General features: G+C 40.0%; 1 protein-coding gene across 2 annotated transcripts in view; it reads left to right on the top strand.

The window, feature by feature from the left end:
* fstl5 (follistatin-like 5) overlaps positions 1 to 24614 on the top strand; it is a 130293-nt gene that overhangs the window by 100699 nt on the left and 4980 nt on the right. For both annotated transcript variants that reach the window (XM_028416326.1, XM_028416325.1), the window contains 5 exons: positions 10455 to 10481; positions 10699 to 10817; positions 15194 to 15343; positions 18586 to 18693; positions 20420 to 20544. In XM_028416326.1, the coding sequence (XP_028272127.1) occupies positions 10455 to 10481; positions 10699 to 10817; positions 15194 to 15343; positions 18586 to 18693; positions 20420 to 20544 (529 nt within the window). The remainder of the gene's footprint in view (positions 1 to 10454; positions 10482 to 10698; positions 10818 to 15193; positions 15344 to 18585; positions 18694 to 20419; positions 20545 to 24614) is intronic.

Genomic DNA, 24614 nt, shown 5'->3' with positions numbered 1-24614 from the left:
TAAAAATATACATCCTGAAATGTAGTTCCACATTAAAATATACATTACATGCTTTTGGCTTGTTTCCATAAGGAGTTAAGTGCTGTGCTGAATGAACTAAATGATCTTGATATTAATGATGTCTGCATATACTTCCCCCTTCAAGGAAAAAGCTTGCACTATTACTACCTCTCTGTTATGTAGCCCTGCAGTGTGAGAGGCCGACATGCTGACCACCAAACAACGGTTGGATCAAATCTTGGCCCGAACAATGTTGTGTCGTGGCAGGGTCAAAGCAGAGAGTACCGGTAAACAAAAACAAAAGCGGTCCGCAGCTCTACCATGTATAGCTGACATTGCTCCTCCTTGTGACAAAAATAGCTAGAAGAGTATCATGTGCATCTGCAAATCACCATCACAGACTCACACTACACAGCCACACAGAGGAATAATCTACAGGCAATACAGGCAATTTAATTAAAATGATGGATCTGTCCTTTGCAACACCAGTGAAATATGGTGAGAGAACATCAACGGGTGTCTTTAACACTTTGACTCATCTGCAGAAGAGAGTTCTGTATTAAAAGCCAAAAATACAGAAAATCAAATCGCACCATGACATTGGAGATGTGTCATCTGATTGCATGTAATAGCTGTTCTGAAGCCGAGACATTAGGCTGGGACACTTGAACAGTAATGTGCCCTGATGTAAAATGATTTACTGTTACATTTGTAGATTGGCAGCTGTTTATTTTTAAAGTCTGAAATCACAAATGTGTGGGAGAAGACAGGAACAAAAAAATCATGATGTTCAGGTTCAAGCTGTGTCACAAACTGAAAATCTTCATCATGCATGTGACTTAAACATTATCACTGAGGGAACTGTGTCATGAAACGAACGGCTGATCACCTGTTAAACATTTAACGCTGCCTGTTCTTTGATCATGATCCTGTTAGTTAAGTGCATGTTGAAAGCTTCTCAGCCTTTTTGTCACTGCAGTCATTTGCTGCCTTGATTTTCCTTTTTATATTAAATAATTTCCTTGTTGTTTTTTTTAATAAGATGCCTCAACTTTTGATCACAGGTGACTGCTTTTTTTGAGATGTGTTAGTTTCTCATGTCACTTTGAAATCCTAACATTAGAGAGCTGATGTCCTCACCGTCCTTTTACAGCTGAAGTATATTGCTAATTGGCATCAAATCTAATATAACTCACCTCTGTAGCTGCATTTGTACCATTATTTAAATAATAAAAACTCCAGCAAGCTCGCCAACCTCTAAAATATCCAATGACGATCCGATAACGATGAAAAGAAATAAACTCTTATGTTATTCTCCCAGCCATGACTAGACACGTCAGTGCAATCAAGGCCAGACTCGTTTTATGTATTCACAGCGTGGGAACTGCCCTGTCTTCTTAACATAGAAATCACAAGAGCTCCAGGCAGACCAGGAGACAAAGAATACTATCGGATTGTTCAGCTTTAAAAGTGTTAGTCACAAAATTTAAAAATGTCAAATCAAAGTACTTCACAGCTAACAACTCAGTATCTGTGTGAGACACAGAAGATTAAACTAAGTAAAAAATTATTAAACTAAACACTCAGACTGTCTGTCTGATGCAAGAAAATGAGAATAAAGGACCAAATTCCAGCCATATTTATATCTGTGTAGCTGCTCACGTAAGCATATAGAAAACATATTAAGTCTGTGAGAGGGCTGTGGGGTTGAGTTGTGACCCTCTCCTGTCATTTGCATTATCTTGGTATTTGATTAGCCAGTGCAGATGGACAGATATTCATATTGGGCTCTCCAATAAGGGGGCAGCAGTAGGTGATATTTTCCAGGGAAGCTGCCAGCTGTTGTCAGTGCATCAGTGTTTAAGGCCAGAACGGAGCAACTGAGTCTAAGCTGCTCATGTGTGTTGTAATGTCGCATGTTAAGCAGCAAACGTAATCACGCAGAACAAGTGTCAATGCGTGCGGCAGCTGGTTTTACCTGAGAAATTCTCTTAGTGAACGTTTAAAAAAAAAAATTACACACTGGGTTCATTAAGCTCAGTGCAAATTGATGATTCTGAAATGAATGCAGAGCTGTTCATTCAGCCCAAGTTGCTGGACGTGCTGTGTTCAGAGGACAATCCGTCTGCAGTTTACACACACACACACACACACACACTGCTCACTCCACGCTCACATGCTCAGTCACAGGATGCTGGCAGTCACACTAAACAGCTTTCACACTAAACAGATATTCTGTGAATCTCACACTGAAATCTCTGATCATGATCCAGAATATAAATGCGTTTTATCCCCGCAAATCCAAATATGTGAATTCCGTATAACACTTTACATGAATGTGTTTACTCAGTTGCGTTCTTTGTTAGTATGATCAACAGGGGAAGCGCACATCTGCAAAGGTCTCCCTGAAACAAATGACAAGCCTGCGGATGATTTATAAGCATGCAGACCGATGATGAAATATTGATGATTGAAGGAATCTTGAGACTTAACAAAATTCATGCTCACTAATCCACATCTGAAAACACATTTTCTAAGAGCTTCTATTAATAAATCATGTTTCTCTTTTAAACAATCAAAAACAGAATAATGTACTTCATATCCCTTTTTAATAATCTCTTTCTACACACAAGTAATTTAGCCAAAAAGAAAAAAACACAACAACTGAACAATGTTCAGACAATAATTAAAAAGAGGAAGAAGAAAGAAGAAAAATGAGAAATGGTATAAAAGTAATGAATTACATTTGTGGCACCTTGTCTGCTGATCCTCAGCCAGTTTCACTAGTACACACACACACTATCAGTCCACCCAAATGTCCAGCCTCATTCCCATAAAGAAGCCTGTCTGGAGCAGAAATAACATACAAGTGACCAGAATGACGCCACTCTGTAACCAGGAGTTCACAAAATGTATGAAATGTTGTTGCTTAGCTTAATACACATCATAATGTACCAACTCATGTGTTCATGTGCTTAATGGCATTTTTTTCCAATCATTACCTCCTCAAGAATCTGAGGGATGTGAAAAATCCTTCATAGTCAATCTAACATGTTAATTAATTAAAGTATCAGAATTCGACTTTTTTTTTATCCATTCCTGTGAAGCAGCACTTGAAAACTGATTTTTATACCCCAGTGATGCACCTACATCCACACAGAAATTCCATTAATTGCTCAACATATGCACTCCTGCCTCTGTGGCATGTCTCATTTATATTTAAATGCAAGTTTTTGACCAAACTAGACCGCTAAGAGTTAATATGTTTTGAACATCTGTGCACCCGTCCGAAGCTCTCCAAAATCAGTGGCTGCATAGTGCAGCTGGACTGCAGAGACAGGTTTTACAGAAGTCATGTAATCAAATCAGACACCTTAAACACACTAATAGTAGCTCTGAAGCAACATCTATATTTATGTAAATAATCCACCTAAAATTATCCTTAAACTTATTGGAGAATAACTGAAAATTTCAGCCCAAAAAGAACAAGAGGTCTTGTCAGAGAATTACCTCCATCAGGACCAACAATGAAGCTAAGCACAGAACAGCCAGATTTTACCAATAGGGAGCTCAATCTGTTGTATAGATCTCAGCCTTCTTTAAAAGCAGCAGGCTCCATTGATAAAAACATCATCAACAACAACATAATTTTACATGAAAGAAAACATTTGCTTATCCACTGGTGTCTCCAGCAGTTAGTTGTGTTGTGACTTGCTGTCACTTTGGACTGGAGTGTCCCATCACACTGTAACATTGGGGTTCACTTTGTGGTTTAGTATCATGACAGGGTTGTGGTCTCTCTTACCTCTTCATGTATAAAATAGGTAGTCTCTTGGCTTTCTAGCTGTTTCAGAAAGAATTTTATGTTCACTAGCATTAACTTACTCGTGGTTAGGGCTCAGGGAGGAGACATGCACATTATTAAAAAGTTGTCTTCAAGCAGCAAAATCAAGGGCGCGTTCAACCGAGAGCTCGACACTCTGATTCCACTAAAGATGAGATGCTGGTGGGCATGTTGTGGCACCAGACTACTTTGATCTAATAGCATTGATCTGAAACAGACGGAGATTCAAACGACACATTGTGATTATACTTGGAAATGTTTTAGAAATCTGTCTTGCTGGAAAGTAATGGTCTCATTCTGTGAAATCATTGTTTATGACCTGCCTTGGGCTTCTCATTCAGATGCCGCAATAAGTGGCAGGGAGCTGAATAACTAACTAAGCCAGTTGTCAAAAGGGGCTGAATAAGGTATTAAGCAGGAGATGAACTGCAAAACATGATTTGAAGAGTGGGCTTGAGTGATCTTTAGGAGGAGCTTGAAGGTCAGAACCTTCTCAGACACGCCACGGAGTTGTTTTTCTCTCAAATTTATCCAAGCACTTCATTGTTTGGGAAAACCTGAGTAGTCACTATTCTGAGGTCTCTTTAACTGAGGCTGTCACCAGCAGGCAGAGCACCATCCATCTCTGACAGTCCGCCGCTAAACTGGCATAAATATGTGCCCTTCACAATGTGCCAATTATTTCTGCAGTGTCAGAGGATCTGACACGAGGCTCAAAGTGAACGTTTGTTGCTTCGGTCTCTCCTCTGTTATGTCTCTACGTTATGCTGCACTTCATGCCTCCTATCAGGGACTTACAGTGCTCTATAGTTCTGTGATATAGTTACTCAAGCTGCTGCTCATTTGCACTCTCTGACTGAAGTGCCCTTGTGACCACGTAATGAAATAATGAAGTCTGCAGTTCAAGAGGTGATTACATCATCATCTACTGAGTCGAGTTGAGGAAGACTTTCACACTAATGTCTTTGTGCTCAATTGACCTAACTTATTAATTGTTGTGCAGTTACAGTTTGTTTATATATTGCCTGAGACCAATGGCTGTTTGACTCTTTTATTCTTATGTAAGAGAAATAATTGGCATAGGGGAGACATTGTGGTGACTAGAGTTCTAGAGTTTGCCGTTTTGTGCTGATACCCCTGAATCTCAAAAAAAAGTGTAAATTGTTCATTAATGACCACATCACCCACAACTATGTACAGGATAAAGCGGTTAAAACGAGTGGACGGATGGACAGATGACTACCTCACATTAACTTGGCATCCATGTTTGCTTACTGTATATGAACTGAGGTTTAAATAGCTTTATGTGCTGATTCATGGACGGCACCATGTTGGTGTCCCTGTGTGTAGCTCTCTGCGTAAACAGAGTGAAGGATTATGGGAATTCACTGAGGCAGACACAGTAGGCAGTCCTTTAACATGCCAGCTACAATAGGTGGAGGCTAATTGGTTAAAAAGTTGAACCGGAATGGGGACAATAGCAGCAGTTTATAACAAGGATTAAAGAAGCACAGAGCTACATATGATACAACTCTAAATCAATAACAGTATTGAAACAGTGCACTGCCTTTCCTTTACAACAGCATGGCAGCAGGGAGTAGGGGGTTTACTGCCTGCTATTATTTCTGCTCCTTTTCTGTAGTCCTTGCTTCATGACTCTGTAAATTGTCATTAATTAATGTATAACCTTTAAAGACTGCAGCAGTGGGTTAGAAAGTGAGTTACACAGTTGCGGCTTCACTCGGTAATTAAAATCCCTTTGTGTCATCTTGTAGATTTTAAATCTCAATCTGTTTGTTCTCTCGAAGATATTTATACTTCTGTTTTCATGCAGGGTAGAAGTGCTGTGTGTCACAGAAGTGGTACTTTATTTAAATGAATTAGGGTTGTTTTCTTGACTGCCTCAGGTTGGTATCTTGGTGACTCACCCTGTTAATTGCTCAGAGCACTTATGTTCTAGAATAAGTGAAGGCACAACCACATAAAAAACTCTAACACACCTCTAACATCAGACAGCTAGAATAAAGACTAAGAACTGATGCAGGTCTGTTAATACACTACCCTGTTGCTAGATAGCAGCTCCACAACAAGCTGGTTTTGTTTTTACACAGTACCATGAAATATCAGTTTCATCTACACTACAGTCTTAACCTGGTTCTTCTCTGATGTCTCTATTAAAAACCACAGGTGACAGATGTCATGATATTGCTGCCAAAAAGTGCTGCTTCAAGTTTATGATGCATACAACCCGACTACAACTTGTTTAGCATTATTAGTCATGTAAATAAATAATCAAACATACATAAAATGATCACTTCATACACCAGTAACCCTTTCACCTCCCTCCATTGGTCTTTTTATTAGCCTTATACTGTAGACTCTTCTAGCTCAACACTTACTCTTCTTATGTAGTCTGCTCTCTTTGTGCCATATGGTGTGTATAGTGTTTCCCTGCCTTTTTTGACGTCAAGCAGTTCATCAGGTTTGTTCCAATCAAAAACAGCACTGCTTGGTTTAACAGATTTAGAGACAGGGAGGAAGATCTAATCAGTGAAATTTGCCAGTGAAGTGATTGGTTGGAACAAAAGCCTGCAATCTCCCGGGCCTGGATGTAGCATGGATGAGAACCAGCGCTCCACACCAAAGTCTTGACAAAGCAGTTTTATTCCCCATGCTGTCTGCTCCATATCCTCTGAATAGAGAAGATCAGCTCATGCCAAAATTGCGCCCATGTTTCCATCTGCAGTGTCCCTCCCCATCACAGCAGACTTTCACAGTGTTGGACACGCTGTCAGAAGCAAGGAGCTCTAACCAGGCAGTGACGTTATCCACTGTGTGAGCAGCCTGCTGAAATGAACATTGTAAATCCAGAAGAAAGTTGTAATGCCCTTAAGTCCCAAGTTACATGATGGCTTATGAATATTTCTGATCATTACGGATGAGAATAATGTCATTATATTAATGAATCTGAATCTGAAAAGGATAGTAAAATCTATCAGCTGCAGCTATTACTTATGATGAAGTATAAACATTTGGAGTGACTTTTATTTATTAAGATTATAGCTTCTCTAGTAACATTTTTCGAAAGCTTCAATATTTTTTCTAAGGATTTAAGTCCCCATTTTTTCTTCCTAATGAGATGACACTGCCTTCTGTCCTCCACAGGCTCCCAGCTTTAATTCAAGTACAGTCAGACTTGCTGAAAGCCTACCACATTTACATGACTTTAAACAGTACACTGCCAGGGACTTGCTGTTAGCCTGCTAACGTCCAATCAAACAACATGCAGCACACAAAGAAATAAAAGTAAGGAATGCAAGGGTTAAATATCAAAGCTGAAAGTCATCATGCTCTGTCTGAAGTGGGACTTGATCACCAAGTGACCAAGAACTGAAGAATAAGACAAGTGGGAAGGACAACGACATGTAAATGGTATTTCACCATCAGTATTCACTTTAACACCAGAGAGGCCAAGACACCATGAGGCGGTGGCTGCTTTGAATTAGACATGAAATAGCTGTGCCTTTAAAATGACCCCTTATGATTTTTCTTTCACAGTATAAATCATCACTTTTACATTTTTTTGCAAATCACGTGAGGAATAGACACCCTGCCATTCTGTTCACCTCATATTTCATGACCTCTGTGACCCCCTAAAACTCACAGCACTCCATCATCCTGAACTCAGAGAAGTTTTCAACTTTTCTTTGTAAGATATTCTAACACAAAGCAAGTTTTACTCCTGAGTTTTGTTCTTTTAAATAATAGTTCAAAGAAATTACTGAGCCTTTTGAACAATTTTTATTTTGCCTTGAGTTTACACCAGAATAATGCAAGAATGATGTAACTTGATGAACTATTTTTTCACAAATAAACCCCACTTTTCGAATTATCAAAGACAACATACAACCATCAAAGTAAAACACTGATGTAGAACAAAATGGTGCCAGTTGCACTTCAGTATCATCACCACCAAGCAAAGAACCATGACATGTCCTAGGCCCCGTTTACACTGAAGAAAGTCAGTCTAGCTAGAGTAGGATTGAATCCAGACACTGTCCTTGTGAACCCGGAAGTGTCACGTCACTTGCAGGATTCGCTAGCTGCATTTGCGTTCAGACCTGAGCCAGATGTAAGCCAATCCGGCTAGATCCACCTCCGAGAGGTGGATTGAAATCGATCCGGATATATCCAGATTCGCGTTGTTCAGATTCAGAAAAAAATGGCTTGAATCCTGCTCCAGCCGGATTGATTTCCCCAGTGTGAACGGGGTTTTAAACCACCTCTAAAGTTTCATTAATTCTCATCAGACACTTGCAACCACACCTCAAACAAAATAACTGGACCAAAGATTTCATAAATCTATGACACAACAACCAAAACACTATTTGCAGAAAAGCTCTACACACTTTGTTCTCATTCCAAATGGCAAACAACAAAACAAAGCCAGAATCTGTAAGAAGTGAGACCGCTGACTCAGTTATTATTTCATGGTCACAGCATTGTCTGACAAAGAGCTCAAAAACTAATGACAGCAGCCATGATGTATCAAAGTTCGAGAATTGGGGTGAGCACTGGAGAAAATAAAAACACAATAAAAAAAAAAAAAAGAGTGAGCCACATCAGATACACATTTCTGCTGATATTCAGGTTCAGACTCTGGCTGAGACCCAAAGGTGGGGGTCCTAAGGCATCCTAATCCAGGCCCCGGTGTACTGTAAGCGGGAGTTGGCAGATGCATCGAACATCTTTTTGGCTCAGGTCACATATGCGATGTACTTGCTCTGCGTTTTATCATTCCCTGCTCTCAAAGGGCTTTTTGTTATCAATGCAGATGAAGATAAAAAGAAAGAAAAGGAGAAAGGTTTTCTCATCTTCTCCTGCATTACTGTTTCTCTTCCTCATTGTAAGTGGCTGCGGCAGTGAGCAGATTTTGTTCTCTCATAAGAAAAATGAAAGCATAACTTAGGGGTCAGTGTTTTTCCAAAGAAACGTCTGGAATTATCTCTGGGAAGAGCAGCGGAACCCTGCGTACACAAGGCAGACATCCTCAATTACATTTTGCATTTTTATCTACTGTGACCCAATTACCTGTATTATTATGCATTCACCGTCTTCGGCCACGCCGCCGTGGCAAACACCACAGGCTGTTTGGCTCGCTGTCGCAGGAACGTGCTCTTGTAAACAAATTGAATTTATGTAACCTTGCTGACGGGTAGGAACTGAAGAGTCCAGACTGGCTGGTGAGCACGGCGTCCCTGATGTTTGGAGCCCAGTGGAAACACAGTTATTACGGCCAGAAAGAGTGAACTCACCGCCTACAGTGGCAGCCAGCTTGTTTTGTTATATGGATGATGAAGTTGATGTATGGGCCCCTTGTATGTGCAGAACAGGCACAGTCTTTCTGCCAAGTGATGAATAGCATCAATACTGTGGGCTATTGGAAAAGACCTGGGCACACAAGATCTCATCTCAACTCCTCTTTTCCATTTTCTCCGTTTTCCATTTTGGCAGATCTCAAATAAATTGTATTGTTTTTCTTTCTCTGTTTTGTCCTTTCCTTTCCGTCTTTGCTTTCTATCTATAGACTCCTGGTCCTTTTGTGTAACTTTTAATGAGCTAAAAGGTATGCAAGAGTGCACAGGAAACACTTGACAAAGCACTTTTGAAAGATTAAGGCTGACTAACGGCGCACTGGTGTCTAGTTGGCTTTGTCTTTTCCCACTTTCCGTTCTCTGCATCTGTCCAGCCGAGCGAGAGGCTGTGGGAATGAGCATTGCAATAGAGGCAAGATTAGAATCGGATGTGAATTGGGCTGGAGATTGGTTTGTAGACTGAAAATGCCTGAAAATTGAAGATGGAATGGAAGACTTGGGGACAGATGAACAATGAGAGAAGGTCACAGTTAAAAAGCCGTTGTGAGAGGATAGTAGCTGGTGGAGGATAAGAATGATTGAGGAGGAAAATCTGCACTCATATTTGCATGGAAAGTAACTATATAACGGCTCACTAATGGCATCTTTTCTCTTGGTGGGTGTAGGGGCTGCTCTGTAAGCCAACGGCTCCTTCGTACTTTAGGTCGTCCATTAAAGCACTCAGAGTGTTATGTGGCTTTTATCCCACACTTCATGTCATTAGTCACCTCTAAGTGAATTTAATGAGAAATTACCTGTTACAGGAGCCAAAACAGGGTTTGCCTCTGAAGAAGGAGCGCATTAATCCCTGCTAATGACTTATGATAATCATCTGAGCCTGAAACCTGTGGTCTACTCATGAGTGTCTAAAGGCAGCTCACCTATAAAATTCATATTGATGGATGATGATCTAAAGATTTTTATTTTATTATTTCATGTCTCTGCATAAATTTTTACAGTACTTGTTGTTGACTGAGCTCTATTTTCCAGTGTTTGGTATCAAATCATTTCTGAGGCAGAGGGCTCCATCGATTGTTTGTTTCACAGTCAGAAAGACAGTTTCCATAAAATTTTCATGTGGTCTGCTTTCTTCTGTCTGAACAGGAGTTAATATTTTGGTGTTAGTGCTCACAAAGGGACCGTATTGATTTGTGCATTTGTTTTAACTCTGCTTTCCTCTTTTTCTCCCTTCACAGTGGCAAATATTTTGTGGCGAGAAGAAGGTACGTCTAGACTGCATCTGCTCCTCTATAGCGTTCATTAAACAGAGTTAATTAAATTTCTGTAATAGGGTTACTGAACTGTGATGGAGGATTAAATGATTTGATGCTTCTAAAGTAGATAACAGTGTTGTAGGCTTATTTCTGTTCTAAATGTTCATACACTGTGCACGCTCAGGAGGTTTTTTTATGGGTATGTAACAGTGCTGCTCTCTCACAGGTCTTGGCATTGGCAACATGTTCTATGTGTTCTATGAAGACGGAATTAAAGTGATTCAGCCGGTGGCATGCGAGATACAACGACACATTAAGCCTAGCGAGAAGCTGTTGGCTCTGCAGGTGAGTGGTCAGACTACAGAAACATCCAGTGACTCATGTCTGTGCTAGCTAAAAACTGTGTAGAGGAGCACTGTGTATTACAGTTGGCACAGATCATCTATCCGTGTGTACCTCTAGAGCTATGAAGTAAAAGCAGCTGCTGGTTGTGGAGGTGTTAAATTCATCCTCCAAACTCTTAGCCTGTTAGGGTTGTAGTACCAACAAGTAGAACAGAGACACCCCCAGAACTCCCTGTCTACAGCATATTCTTCGTAACATGATGCACAAGGGGCTAGTATATGTTTGCCTAAAGTGATAGCTATAGCGTATTTAACCATGTACTTTCCTAGTTGCCTCAAGTGTAGAAAATGAGTAGCACCAACTCACAACTTACAATTCAAAACCTGACTTCCAGGGAATTAAAAACTGTTGAACTCTCTCTGTGAAATGTATACTTCAATAGAAAAACATCCAAGAAACAGATGATTTAACAAAGCAGGAGTAGAAAAGGAAGCACTGAACAGTGTCACCTGCATGTCGGCAGGTGACAAAAAACTGGTACCTTTACCACTACACAATGCAAAACTTTTACACTTATTTTCATTTAATGGCAAGTTTTAACAAGCAGAACCTTAAGTTTCCTGATGTCTGACCCAGGAACAACTGCTGCTATCAGGCATGAAACACTTATTCATGACTCTCATTTAAATATAGCTGTTGTTAGGAGTCCTGCTGCACATTTCAGTGGCAAAAACCAGCGTGCTATCGGTGTAGATAATAATTAGAGTCTGTATATATATATGTATATGTATATACAGTATGGACACGTCCTGGCGTACCTGCATGATAAGCGATGTCATTGTCTCACTCTGTCAGTGGCAGGTTCAAAAAGGAATGTAGAGCTGTGTTCTTTCTCTTTTACTTTAAATTAATGGACCTACAACTGTGCAGCACTTACTGTGCAGTTAAATTGGAAGATTGTTCCACCGAGGTCTCAAAGACATGAAAGTTTAGAGTCTAAAACTGCATAAAGTAGCTGCATTATTAACACACAATGGAAGAAATGGCAAAGTATGAGCTTGCTGGGTCCTGAAACTCCTCGTGCCTGATGAGAAGTGGCACAGCATGACAAAGGACAGCCTGACGTTTCTGAGGAGGAGGTTTTTTGTAATCATGAATGAGACTCGACTTTCCCACTTCCATCCAAAGTACAACAGAAATACAGACAGCCTCTGACTCCCAAACCAAATCAGTGAAGTCTGCATCAATGCAAAGGGACCACTTCTAGTGGACTACCTGGAAAAGTCCAAGTAAAGCAAGTCCACTGGGGTTATGGCTGCTATCTAGGAATCACCGACCTGTTTACCTGGCATTGACATGTTCAGAGTACCAGAGTACCTCCACAAGATGGAGATGCTCAGAGGTTGCCACTTTAACAGAAATGATGATGTCATCACTGCAGAGGGCCACTTTCTAGAGGTCTGCTTCTATAAATAATGCATAATGTGAATGAAAAATAAATGCTCTAAGCTCCTCCTACTCCTACATTGAGCTACTTTACAAAGGTCCATAAGCACTGTAGACAACACATCTGTCCATTTGGTAATTATGGCAAACAAGTTGGCAAACATCCAGAAGACAGATTTCACTGTCACTGGCTACCAGCTAGTCTCTTCCAGTCTGAGGAAGACATTTGCTTATCTGTTCAGTCCACCATGTTACATGTATAGTTTAACCTTTAAATATAGTTTAACCCCTGTTTAACAGTAAATGTGTGAGAGTAAAAGGTGAGGAAACCTGCAATATCCTGATAATAATTCTGTGTTCGACCCTATTAGAGACACATTCCAAGTTATTCTTATATTTTTTTTTAATACAAATTATTGGTTAGCGTAGTTTTTTTTCAGAACCTATACAGAAAATGATGCCCAGGGGACAAAGAGCCTACTGTACAGTGCCGACCCAAGCTGTTTAATTTAATTCCTGTTAGACCACATGCAGTTTTTATCCCTCAGCGGACACTTTACACCCAGCCACCTCCACTGAAGCACCGTTTATCACCAAAGCTTCTAAGCAACAAAATATTCAAAGCAGATCTCTGATAGCGTTAGATTTACATGTGTTCTCGAATAGTGGCTTTCCTCTGTGCTGCTTTTCATCCCCGAGCCCCGTGCTGATTGGACGGCTGTTACACACAAAGCGATGTCATGAATGCACAACAATCAGCCAAGCGTTCCTCTGAGAGGTGCGTTTGTATTAGGATATCAATCACTGCGAGCGCAGTGAAGCCAGCTTCAGTGCTGTCTTGGTGGATTGAAGTGTGAACGCATGGGGCTGTTCCCAGCATGGTGCTCACGTTTCCTCCAGCACAGAGAAGCATTGATTGATTTGTTTATGGTAATCACAGAGCCAATCCATTATCCTAACCTACCGTATAGAGTGCTCAACTGTGATACGCAGAAGGGAAGCAATGAGATGTCCAATTTTAATAAAGTCAGTCCAAGAAGCCTCTTTATTCAGCGTTCCTGTGCAACAAAGAACAATCGGAGAAGTTTCATTAAGGCTTTGTTCTTGTTTCCACAAAATCATGTCGTCAAGTGCTTTTTTAATGTGATTCTTTTATTACATTAAGATAAGGAGGGTGTCAGGTGTGCGTATTGCTCTTTGTATAAATACAAAGACTTGACTTTGTTTACAATAAAGATTATAGTGCGCTACAGGATTAGAGAAAAGATAAGAATACACTAGCCTGAAGCTAAGCAATAAAACAATGGTGGACAGTCCTAATGAGAATCTTATCAAAATATAAAACATATTTTAGTAGAAAAACACTGTTGCTATCAGGTGGATGCTCTGCCTGCTAGCTTTGTTTCTGGTGTAACAATTTGTAGCCTGAGCCACAGCCCTCAGGTTTGCATGGTGATGTACAATGAGAGAAACTGATCTCAAAATATGGCAAAACCAAAACTGCACAGCATCTTATGAAACAATCTGCTGTTAGTGTGTAACAGTTAGAATTGAGACATTGCAGAAACATCTCACAGTAAAGTTCCTCTTTTGACACATTGGATGTTGCTGCTTCACTGTTTTCACCAGATTCCTTCCCCACAGACAGCTGATGTGACTCAGAGGGCTACAAATCATCCAGTAGCTTAACTGGGGAATATCAAAACCCTCATATTTCCTAAAGGAGCTCCGAAACTGTCATCATTCACTTTAACAAGCGTAAAAAAAGTAGAAATCCTCAAAATATAATTTTCACTTTTTGCAATATCTGTTTAAAAGCTACGGGGAAGTAGGATGCTGCATAATGTCGTGCAGGATTTTAGTGTATCTATAAAATATATATATTGTTTTGTATCAGGAGACCGCAGGTCTATCCATAATAAAGAGAAAAAAAGTATTTGCAGTCTGTAGAAGCTGCCAGTTATCGCCCAATTCATGTATACGCAATGCACCCACAAACACACCGACATATGCACTGTACATAAACACAGGGAGGGTTACAACCGCCTCCATTCACACCCTCAGCTGGGCATCAGATGTTTGATTTCTCACCTCTTAAAGGTGCAATAAGTGAGATATTAACAGCCCCACAACACAGAATGTCCACAGTGTGGGTCTGCAGGGGTGCTGCAGAGGTCAATACCAATGACTCAACGATACCCTCCACAAACCTAGAGAATTCTGCCTTATAAAACACTGACAGATGGTGCTACTTTAGTTATCACTGTCAGTGTTGTAGTCTTGAAAAGACTATCCTGGATGCTTTTGAGTGTGTCTACATTAACCTGCTAAAATGCAGTGCAGGGCTGCAGTGGAGATTAGATCAACTCTATCCCGACCCTTGATATATAAAGTTCATTCCTTACCTAAAGCTCCTCTAACTGAGAGAAGTTGGCCTGTGGGGAGGCGCCTGTCATGGTCTGCCTCAGTGGTTGTAAATATCAGAGAAAGGGTTCATCCCACAATGCCTTAGCCCTTCATTCATCCTTGCTGGCCAGCAGCTTTCTAAATCGCCCCACGGAGCTTGGAACAGACGACTTGGCTGAGGAGGGGGTGAAGGGGAGTGAAGCTCCAGAGACAGAAGGATGGTTAAGGTTCCAGTTGGCCAGCAAAGGGAGAGCTGCCAAGACAGGAAGCAGAACGGATCATCTGTAGATTCTGGTCTCTGGATTACGTACAAATCAGAACGATTACAGATATTTTGCAGGACCTCGAAAAGCTCATTTATCTAAGTTGCCGAGATAACAACTCACATCAGCGTAGGTAATAAGAGTGCAGGTAGTAAACAAGACAGAATAACAACTGGGTGAGGGTAATTGTTTTTTAATGAGACGTATTTTCCTGTTATATGAAAAACAATTAGCTGACGGCGTGTGTGTCTTTTGTTGCAGGAGGAGGTGTGCCCTACCTCACCAGGAGAGGCTGTCCAGAGGTGTGTGTGGTCATCAGCGGTCAACATCAAGGACAAATTTATTTATGTGACACAGCCAACCTTGGACCGAGTGCTCATTGTTGACATCCAGTCTCAGAAGGCTGTCCAGGTAATTTTCAGGATAAATTAGGAAACCACATCAGTTTCGCCCCGCATCACTGAGAGGTTTGACAACAAAAAATATCTTCGCTGGTTTTGTCTTTGTGAAAGTGAAGAGTTTAGATATCTGCCTCTGTCGGTGCACGCAAACCTCAAGGTTGCCCCTCCCCCCTCTTAGTGGACCACACGTTGATTGAAAGTAACATATTTCACAACGTCACAGTTTCATATGGGTATTTTCTGTGATAGATTTCGCTGGCTGAAGGACACGTTCCTTTTATCCGATTGCATTCTTGGACTAAGAATTCAGTCTGATACAATACATCGTCCTTCATCAAGAAACTCAATTATTTGAACATGTTGAGATGTTGAAGTTTATTCCCAAACTGTGTGAACTTCTTTCAGACTCTTCAGAAATAACTTGTGCATTAGATATGCTTGAACTTGAAATATTCTACTTGAGTAATAATTTAGTAGGAATACACAAAACTGAATGAGTGCTACGATGTGCTGACACCGGCCTGATGAACTCCAAAACGAAACCATATCACAACTAGTTTGAGTTTTTAGACATGTCAATAATAAAGCTTTTGTTTAGTACCGGATATTGTCAGCTGATCAGAAAGCTTAGAGCACCTTTACAGCTGATTAGTAACTTAGGAGCAATACCTATACTGATATTAGTTAGTGTTCCTTATAAGTTCCTAAATATCAAGAGGCATTTAAGCTGTAAAAAGCAACAGCTGTTTACTGTAATGATGCATTTCTGTTGAAGCAGCCAGAGCAGGCAGGCATGCTGTAACATTTTTTTTTTAAATCTTCACAAACCAATTTGTCCTCTGCCAAGACACTTGACGCAAAATTGCTGCTGACGGCCATCGGTGTGCTAGTGTGTGTTATTTGACATGGGACAAAATGCAGATTGCGCTCTTTTACAGTAAAGACAAAAAACAGATTTGTTTTTTTTTTTCTCCAGTGTGAAAGGAGTATTTTTCTGTTGCTTAGCAACAGATATAGTCTTTCAGGAAAATCATAATGCAGAGTTCATTTCTATAAGTGCAGTTTATTTCTTTATACTTTTTTAGAAATTTGTAAGGATTGCGATACCTAATGCCCTTAGAAAAATGGCTCTTTGTGTTGTCAATTAAAAATGTAACCTTGGACATTAGGTTCAGCTGAACAAAAATCTTCCAATGAAAAGGTCAATTTTTCCTCTGACATAAGGTACAAATAGCGGAACTGACAAAAATCGACCTTAGTTACTCTCATGCATAACTGCGTGTTGCAAATTTTTTAAATTAATTAATTAATGTCAACATAAGTGTTGCTTTTAATGTCTGATGCTGATCTAATTAACACCTTGTTTTTGTTTACTTTATTTCCATGCTGTAGCTACAGGTACTGCAACTTAATTTGTCAATAATTATGATAATTTATAATATGACTTATTTGCATGACATGAACCTCATTAGATTGGAGAATAGGATCAGGGGGGATTAGAACACCAAACCTCGTTGAGACAGAGTGTAAGACTTGGTCAGATTTTCTACATGATGTCTCTCGAGTCTTGCCGTCTGGGCTGAAAGCTCAGCAGTGCTGTTCTTTTCCATTTGAACCGATGAGCTGAAGTGCTGCTTTCTAACCTTTTGTTTGCCTGCTAATCCTTGACCTGACCCATTCCATACAAACTGCAGCTGTCAAGACCTACACTTAACCTTCACATTGATGTGGCGACCAAGTAACCCCCGAGACCCCCGTCTTTATGGATACTGTCACCCAGCAACCCTTCATGGATATTGTAGCGTGGCACTTCCTGCGGTTTTCTTGCACATTTTCCTACCTTACAATGCTTTTCTTTTTCCTAAGGGAGTTTTATTTTTTTTCACTCAGGATATGGCACTCACATCTAGTGAGAAGTGTTGAGTTAAATCATCAGTGTCAGTGGTTTTTCGGGTGTGTCAGGATAATCCACAGTTGCACAGATCCCTGCAGATGTTCTTGACACCGTGATGGCTGTTTACAGCTCGCAAGCCTCTTGGGGACCTGCCAGTAAGCAGGTTGGTGTCCCAGACTCTGTCACAAGCTCATTATTCAGCCGCCTGGAGGTTTAGCTTCATTGCATTATATTACCAGTGGTTAATTAACCACCTGAACCCGTCACTGGTCTCGAATAGCAAGAGAGAAGAGACACGGGTTGGAGTTTCAGTTTCGCTGCTTTCCATTTTCTTATTGAATTAATAATATGCTTGATGCATGTAAAGTAATAACAAGCAAAGTGCATTTGAAATCTGTAACCATTAAAATCTTGCTGAGCAGTTGTATTTTACGTTATAACCAATTAATAAAGTGCAGAAGATAAATGTTTGAAGTAGCTGTTATGATCTCTTCATCTCTGACAGATCCGCAGTCTGGGCTGAAGCCACAGCAGCATATTGGCTGACGATCCTGATAATCTTCCTTAACCAGAAACAAAGTTGTTTGTCAAGAGAAAGAGAACAACGTGAACACCTGTTATCTCTGATAAATACATGCTCTGAGATTTGTTAAGATTCAAGACATATTCTCATCTTATTTGCAAAACCTCTCTTAGGAGCAGTATACTCTCTCAGTGATTCACTATGTATTTTGCCAAGGTAAACAATACTATTAGGACTCCAAAGCAAAACAAATATTAGGGAAAACAAGCTGCCGTCAAACGGGCTTGTGGGAATACAGAGTTGCAATAATTCTCGAAAAAATAGGTTTCTTTTTCTTGCTGTTGTTGAAAATTGAAAGTACAGGGGAGGAGAATGCATGCGACAGCATGCGCTCTCTTATTCCCTTTGAGCCGGTTGTCTATCTGCACTCAGGTGGACATAATGCATGAGGAGCGCTCCTCTGTCACATGCGACTCATCTATTGTTCTTACTCGGAATATTGCCACCATGTGTCAAGAAACGGATAAAGACTGAAAGCAATTACTTCAGTGTGGTGAAGCAATTGTGTCTGTCACCACTTGATTTGAAATGCAGCTCAACACCAAACACACCTTATACATAAAAAAGCACACCTCCACTCCGCTTTGTTAAAGAAAGACTTGCTCCTGACAACCCCCCGATGCATTAGTCTGCAGGAAAACTTTTCCAAAGCATTACCACCGCACATCAAAGGGGAATCTCATCAGAAGCAAACTCTAGATTGCCTAGAATTGTTATTCTGTGTGCTCTCTGTCTTTAAAGGCTCAGATTGGTTTGCTTCTCTGTCCCTTTCTAGACAGTCAGCACCGACCCTTATCCTGTGAAGCTCCATTATGACAAATCTCACGACCAAGTGTGGCTGCTCAGCTGGGGAGACATGGAGAAGAACTTCCCAACCCTGCAGGCAAGTGGGCGATTCAGTTTATTATTTTCATTCATCTGCAGTCAAATGTCCTTGTGAAGCTGTACAAGGCAGAGAGATGCAGACTGTTGAGACAGAGTCAGTACTGTGTCCTTATAATGTCTGGTCAAACCGGCAGTTATTTCAATGATTAAGGAAGTGTCAGGCTAATTTTTACAGTCCAAGGTGAGGCCTCCACACTGCTCATTTATATATTCTGAAAGTAACAACCAACAACAAACTCAGTCGTGAATTAAAAGGCCTCTGTCTGCAAACACTTTTCACTACCTGCTTATAACTATAGATCAATTTTTCTAAGCAAATAATCCTTTTAGGTCAGAGCAGAGCTGATGCAGGAGTTACATTTCATATTATGACAAATGCCATATGAGAAAAATGTTTTCATGTTATCTGCAGGACTGCCGCAAACAATTTTAAATAAATCAATATATATCAAGGAGCTAAATGAATGATACAATGAATAATACTATTGATCAAGTCAATGCAGTCCTGATTACTACATTCTGCTGTGGCTATATGGTCGAGGATACATTTATTTATCTATACAATGTGTTCAGAAACAAACTACCAACATGCTAAAAAGGGCCATACAAGCTTTAAGCCTCTGCTCCATGACATCACAACAACAATAACTGCTATCTCCTTGTTTTGGCCGATGAATAAAGGATTTGCATAGAAGAGGACACGAGTCTATGGGCTGTATTTACATGACTGGCACGTCTTTTCACTGGCACAAAAGTGCAAACAAAGCCTAAAGGTGCTATAATAATCAGTCACAACAGATTCACAATCTTTTCTTTTGACAAGTCCACTTATCTATCTGTTTTCAGTATGACATGAATGTGGCATTAATCACTGGCACTCTCTGGGCTTTTCAGTTGTTAATTTGTTTGTGTTGAATACCTAATTAATAGTCACTTAGAGGGAAGTCTGCAGTGTGGCATGTTTTCAATCGACTTGGTTCTGAAGCAGCCCGCTGGATTTGAATTAAACACATCTCGAGAATAGTCTCACCATTATTTAAGACGAATGGTTTAATAATATTTCAGCTGACGAATGTTTAGATAAACACTTTAAGCAGAAGTTTCACTTTCGTTAATTTCCAGCCAACATAGATAAATTAATTCTCATTTAAAACAGCAAAAACATGTCTGTTTCCAGGAACTTGGAAACATGTTTACATGGTTAAATGGTTAAACAATACATGGTAATTCTATAATAAGAGTCAGCACAGAGCAATGAGGACTATTTTTCCATTCGCTTCCTCTAACAGTCATCTTGATTCAGCTATAGTGCTGAGTGGTTTTACTGGAACATCCTGCCTGTCATCGCCTGCACAGATTCATTCATAATGCAGGGTTTGGTCTGTGGCAATTTGCTTTGTGTATTGTGGCACAATCAAAGCAATCCATGCCTACACATGGGCTCATGACTGCAGGGTGCCAGGCATGCACCAGTATTATTTAGACACCGAGGACAGCAGCACACATCACCTCCCACTGAGCTGCTCCTAAGTCTCAGCAGCACGAGGAGAGGCTGAAGAGTTTTATCCAAACGATAAAGGATAAAACCTCTCAGTTGATCAAATATTACTCTCTCTTTGTTGTAGTTGAAGTTAAAGAGGTAAATGAGGAGAAAGCAGCAGTGTTGAGTGTATTTATCAAGCTCATGTTAAACACCCACCTGCTTCTCTGCTGGTGTTTACCAGGTGATCAATCAGGCCAGCGGAACAGTCGCCCACCACACTGTTCACACACAACCGATCGGCAGACGCTTCGACAGGGTGGACGACTTCTTCATCCCCGCCTCCAGCCTCATCATTAACCACGTCAGGTATGACCAGCATGATCCAGAGCCATTCTTCTGTGCTGTGTGAGAGAGCACAAAGAGAGTGTGTGTATTTGTATAAAAGCCCATCTGTACTGCAGAGGAGACTGACCGATGACTAATTATGAAAAATAAACCGTCCTGCAGGAGCTCCACATTAACTCAAAAGACAATCAGCTTCAATCTTCAGGACATTTTCACTCAGGTTTGGTGTCATTAGTACAAATGACAAAAATAATATGAATGTCATATTTATACATTAAATTCCTCACTGTTATGGCAGAACAAAAACACAGCATCTCACCCAGCACAACAGCAACACCAAACTAAATCTGTTCCAGAGAAACTTGGGCAACTTATTTAGCCTTATATGAGAATAGTGCTGCATAGAAGAGTACAAAATCAATGTAAACAAAATGATTAGGTCATTATTTATAAATCATATGTAGTAATAATAAACTAGTTTGCTTGCCACATGTGATGTAGACAGTGCTGAGGGTTGATGTGCATTCAGCTGGACACACTCTAAATTATGCCAAGCATTTATTTAAAAATATATTTTGCATATTCTGGACTGTCTGAAGCTGTTCATTTGTTTCTAGTTTAACAAACCAACATCTTAAAATGACATATAGGGAGTTACTATTACCAAATTAGTTAAATGGCACCTTGTCAAATACAAGATATTACTAATTACATATATTACAAACTATTTAATAGATTTAATACATACAATAACATGCACATACCCCACTAGTACATGAATATAACACCACCATGATCTATGATTAAAAATGTGCTTTTTCGTCTACCGTTTCCTGGCAGGTTGGATCTGAGTCCACCTGAGGTTAACGCTAATGCTTTCTACCATTTATAGGTGGTGTAATTATGTTGCTAAGCGCCCAGAATGTTAACTAAATGCTGATCATTGTTTGATCTGAGCAGCCTTAAGCTTAAGCTTAGCCCCCCCCCCTTCCAATGCTGTGCACATTATTCTGGGTCTTTTTCTATGTAAAATAATCCACACAGTATTAAAAATGCATTTTCTATTTAACAAAAGAAACTATTCAAACCTCAGTACTGTTCTTGCCCACAGATACTTTCTGTCAAAGTGTTCAGACAGGAGCAAGCAGCAGGATTTTTCTCCAATAACACAGCTCATAATAGACCTTAGTGTGTTATAAACCAAAACACATAGAAGGCGGGAGAATAAATGAATAAATACAAATAAGACAGTGGCCATAGCCTTTGCCTGTTACTAATTGGTTTTGTTTATCAACAACAACAAAAGCACAAACGAATGCTGAATGCAGAGTCTGCTGTGGTTTTCACAGCTGTCACACCCGGGCTTAAAAAAAAAAAAAAAAAAAGCTTGTCCTAAATGCTTGGCTAATGTCATGGAGAGGCCAGGGACAAGCAGGAGGTCTGGAGGATTTCAAAGAGGTCTCCTAGAGAGGAGGAGCAGGCAGTCCAGTGTGTGTGTCGTGTGGGGAGTTGGGTTGTGGTTGTTGCCACAGCTGTAATTAGATCCACTGAGACTGCAGGGAACATTGCAGTTATATATACAGTATATAAAGCAATTGTTTGCTTTTAACAGGTAGTAGTTTATCATTGTGATGCCCCACAAATGTAAAACCACACACTTATTTCTTGGTATTTATTATATGTGTCTAAATGGTAGAATCCCTGAGAATTACTGTGTGGTTATTGAGTTCACATATCAAATAAACAAATAAACACACCTCCCCCTTCGGAGGTTTGCACATTACCAAGGCAGCAAGACTAGCAGGGGGGCTAATAACACAGCAAGCAATCAAAGTAAGCGACATTAGCTTGGTAGAGCGGTAGAGAAGGAGACTGTTTCCCAGAGCCTTCACAGAGTCACCCAGGAATGTGGATTTGATTCATCCATCACCTGCTCTATTTACATGACCTGTTCTATGTCACCACTGGGCCAAAGACATTTTAATCTGCAGAAAAGCAGAAACTTATTTTTCAGTTTTGGTCCATTTACTGTTCACATTAACATAGAACCACAAGATATAAACACATAACGGATAATGACACAACTGGACAGCTGAATGCACAGTTACACAAGTGTATCTCCTCTTTGCTCTTAGTTTTCCCAAAGTGGCAACTTTGTCATTCTCCAGAGACTCCTCTGTTAATATATATCCAACTTTAGAGTAGAAATAATCATGTTTACAACCTGCTAAACATGTTGGTCTCTATTTTACAATTTATACAAGTTTCCTTGGTGATAACTATACAGGGGATTTTTAACTCACTCATTTAAATTATATTAAGATTCAACAGAGCATTGTTTTAATCAAAAGAAATTTTGATTTGTCACACAAATTACAGCTCTATGAATGACAAACTTATCAATCAATGACAAAAGTCAAAAATCAGCAATCAGCGTAAAATCATCAGGCTTAACTTAAACTGAAGTCCACTTTTGTTTGAATTAGTTTTTTCATTCATATTTTTATTGTGTATACTGTGTATTTTTCTTCTACTTTGCTGTGGTGTGGTATTGAATTGCTTAGTATCAGCATATATATTATATGTCCACCTCATGGCACAGCCATAATTCAGCTGTGTGATTTAGTCCGCTGTATATTTGACAGCAGAATATATGACTGTGTATGTGCGGCACATAAAAACCTTTAGGTCTGTGTGCTTGGATGTTTTTTATTAGGACAGCTGTTTTTATTGCAGATATTAGGAAAGCTTAAATTAACAGCTGCCTTGTGGCCTCAGTGTGTTTTTTTTTTTATTCCTTGTTCACACACACAGCCATTTGTCTGTTGGTAGTATGCAGCATCGATTAGTTTGATTTAGCAACATGGTGTGTGAACAGTGAACATATATTCATTCCATAGTGGGGGATTCCCTCAGACGCTTCTAAAGCAAACAAAAGCAAACTTCTAAGGGCTGTCAGTCATTCAAATTATGTACTTACAATCTAGCAACTGTACATGTCAGCACAAAAAAAAGAAGCTGTTATTTCTTATTTATACCCACGTCTACAGTCCCCTGCAGCTCAGGCTGCCCACACCTCTTTTTCATGACTTTCTAATCATTACACAGGCTGCCTTTTGGCAAAACAAGCCGAGCAAGATGTTGATTCGATATTTTTACAGTGAAGGATGGGTGAACAAGAATTGCAGCTTGAAAGATATATTTTACTGCGTTCATTGTTATGCTTCCTGTTCATGAGCGTTGCCCTCAGGATCTTTAACGGAACCACAAAGCAAACATTACATTGGGGTAAAATGTTAGAGTTCTGAGCTGAAAACAGTGACATGAAGATGATTGTGTGTTAAAGAAGCTTCAGCTGAGCGTAACCCCGATGCGCAGAATCTTTAATGCATTAATCATTGGTACAAACGACAAACAACAGCTGTCAGTTTGGCAGAGAGCAATCTGGGTCTGCCAATGAAGCAACCCAGCTGTGTTCACATCAGAGCGAGGCCAAACAATGTCTGATTATTAATTTATCACACATAAGGGGAAAAAAAAAACCTCACTGTTGTGAAAAATAATCATTTCATCACTGGATAAATGCACCAGTGACCTTTTTGCTTTCCAGCATGATTCCAATATATCACAGCATGTGCACACGGGCATTGATCTGTCACAACTGCCACAATATTGAATACAATCTATAGCAGAACAATTTGTTGAACAGAGCTGTAACAACGGACTGTAAATCATCCGCTCTGTCTGTCAGTGGATGGAAATGGTTTTAAACGGATCGGTTTTGAAAGAATCTTGTCGCGTTTACTTTTTAATACAGGTGAGACACAGTTGGATCAAGAAGCAGCCTGTTTAATGTCAGAGGGTTCTTGGCTGAATTTAATTCAACAAGCAAATGTCTCTACTTGGTTTTATAGTTATAGTTTTGTTCTTGAAAACTATGTTCTACTGTCTTCAAGCCTTATTAAGACATCTCTACTATGACATTAAAAGAAACAGTGAGGGGTCAAAGTAGCAATATGATGTCATTTCCAAATAAATACTACCGTATTTTCCGGAGTATACATCGCACCGGCCAAAAAATGCGTAATGAA

This window comes from Parambassis ranga, chromosome 10, assembly GCF_900634625.1.
Source record: "Parambassis ranga chromosome 10, fParRan2.1, whole genome shotgun sequence".
In the NCBI taxonomy this organism is placed as follows: domain Eukaryota; kingdom Metazoa; phylum Chordata; class Actinopteri; family Ambassidae; genus Parambassis; species Parambassis ranga.
The sequence above is the reverse complement of the archived record's forward strand: the minus strand, read 5'-3'. Positions and strand labels throughout refer to the sequence as shown.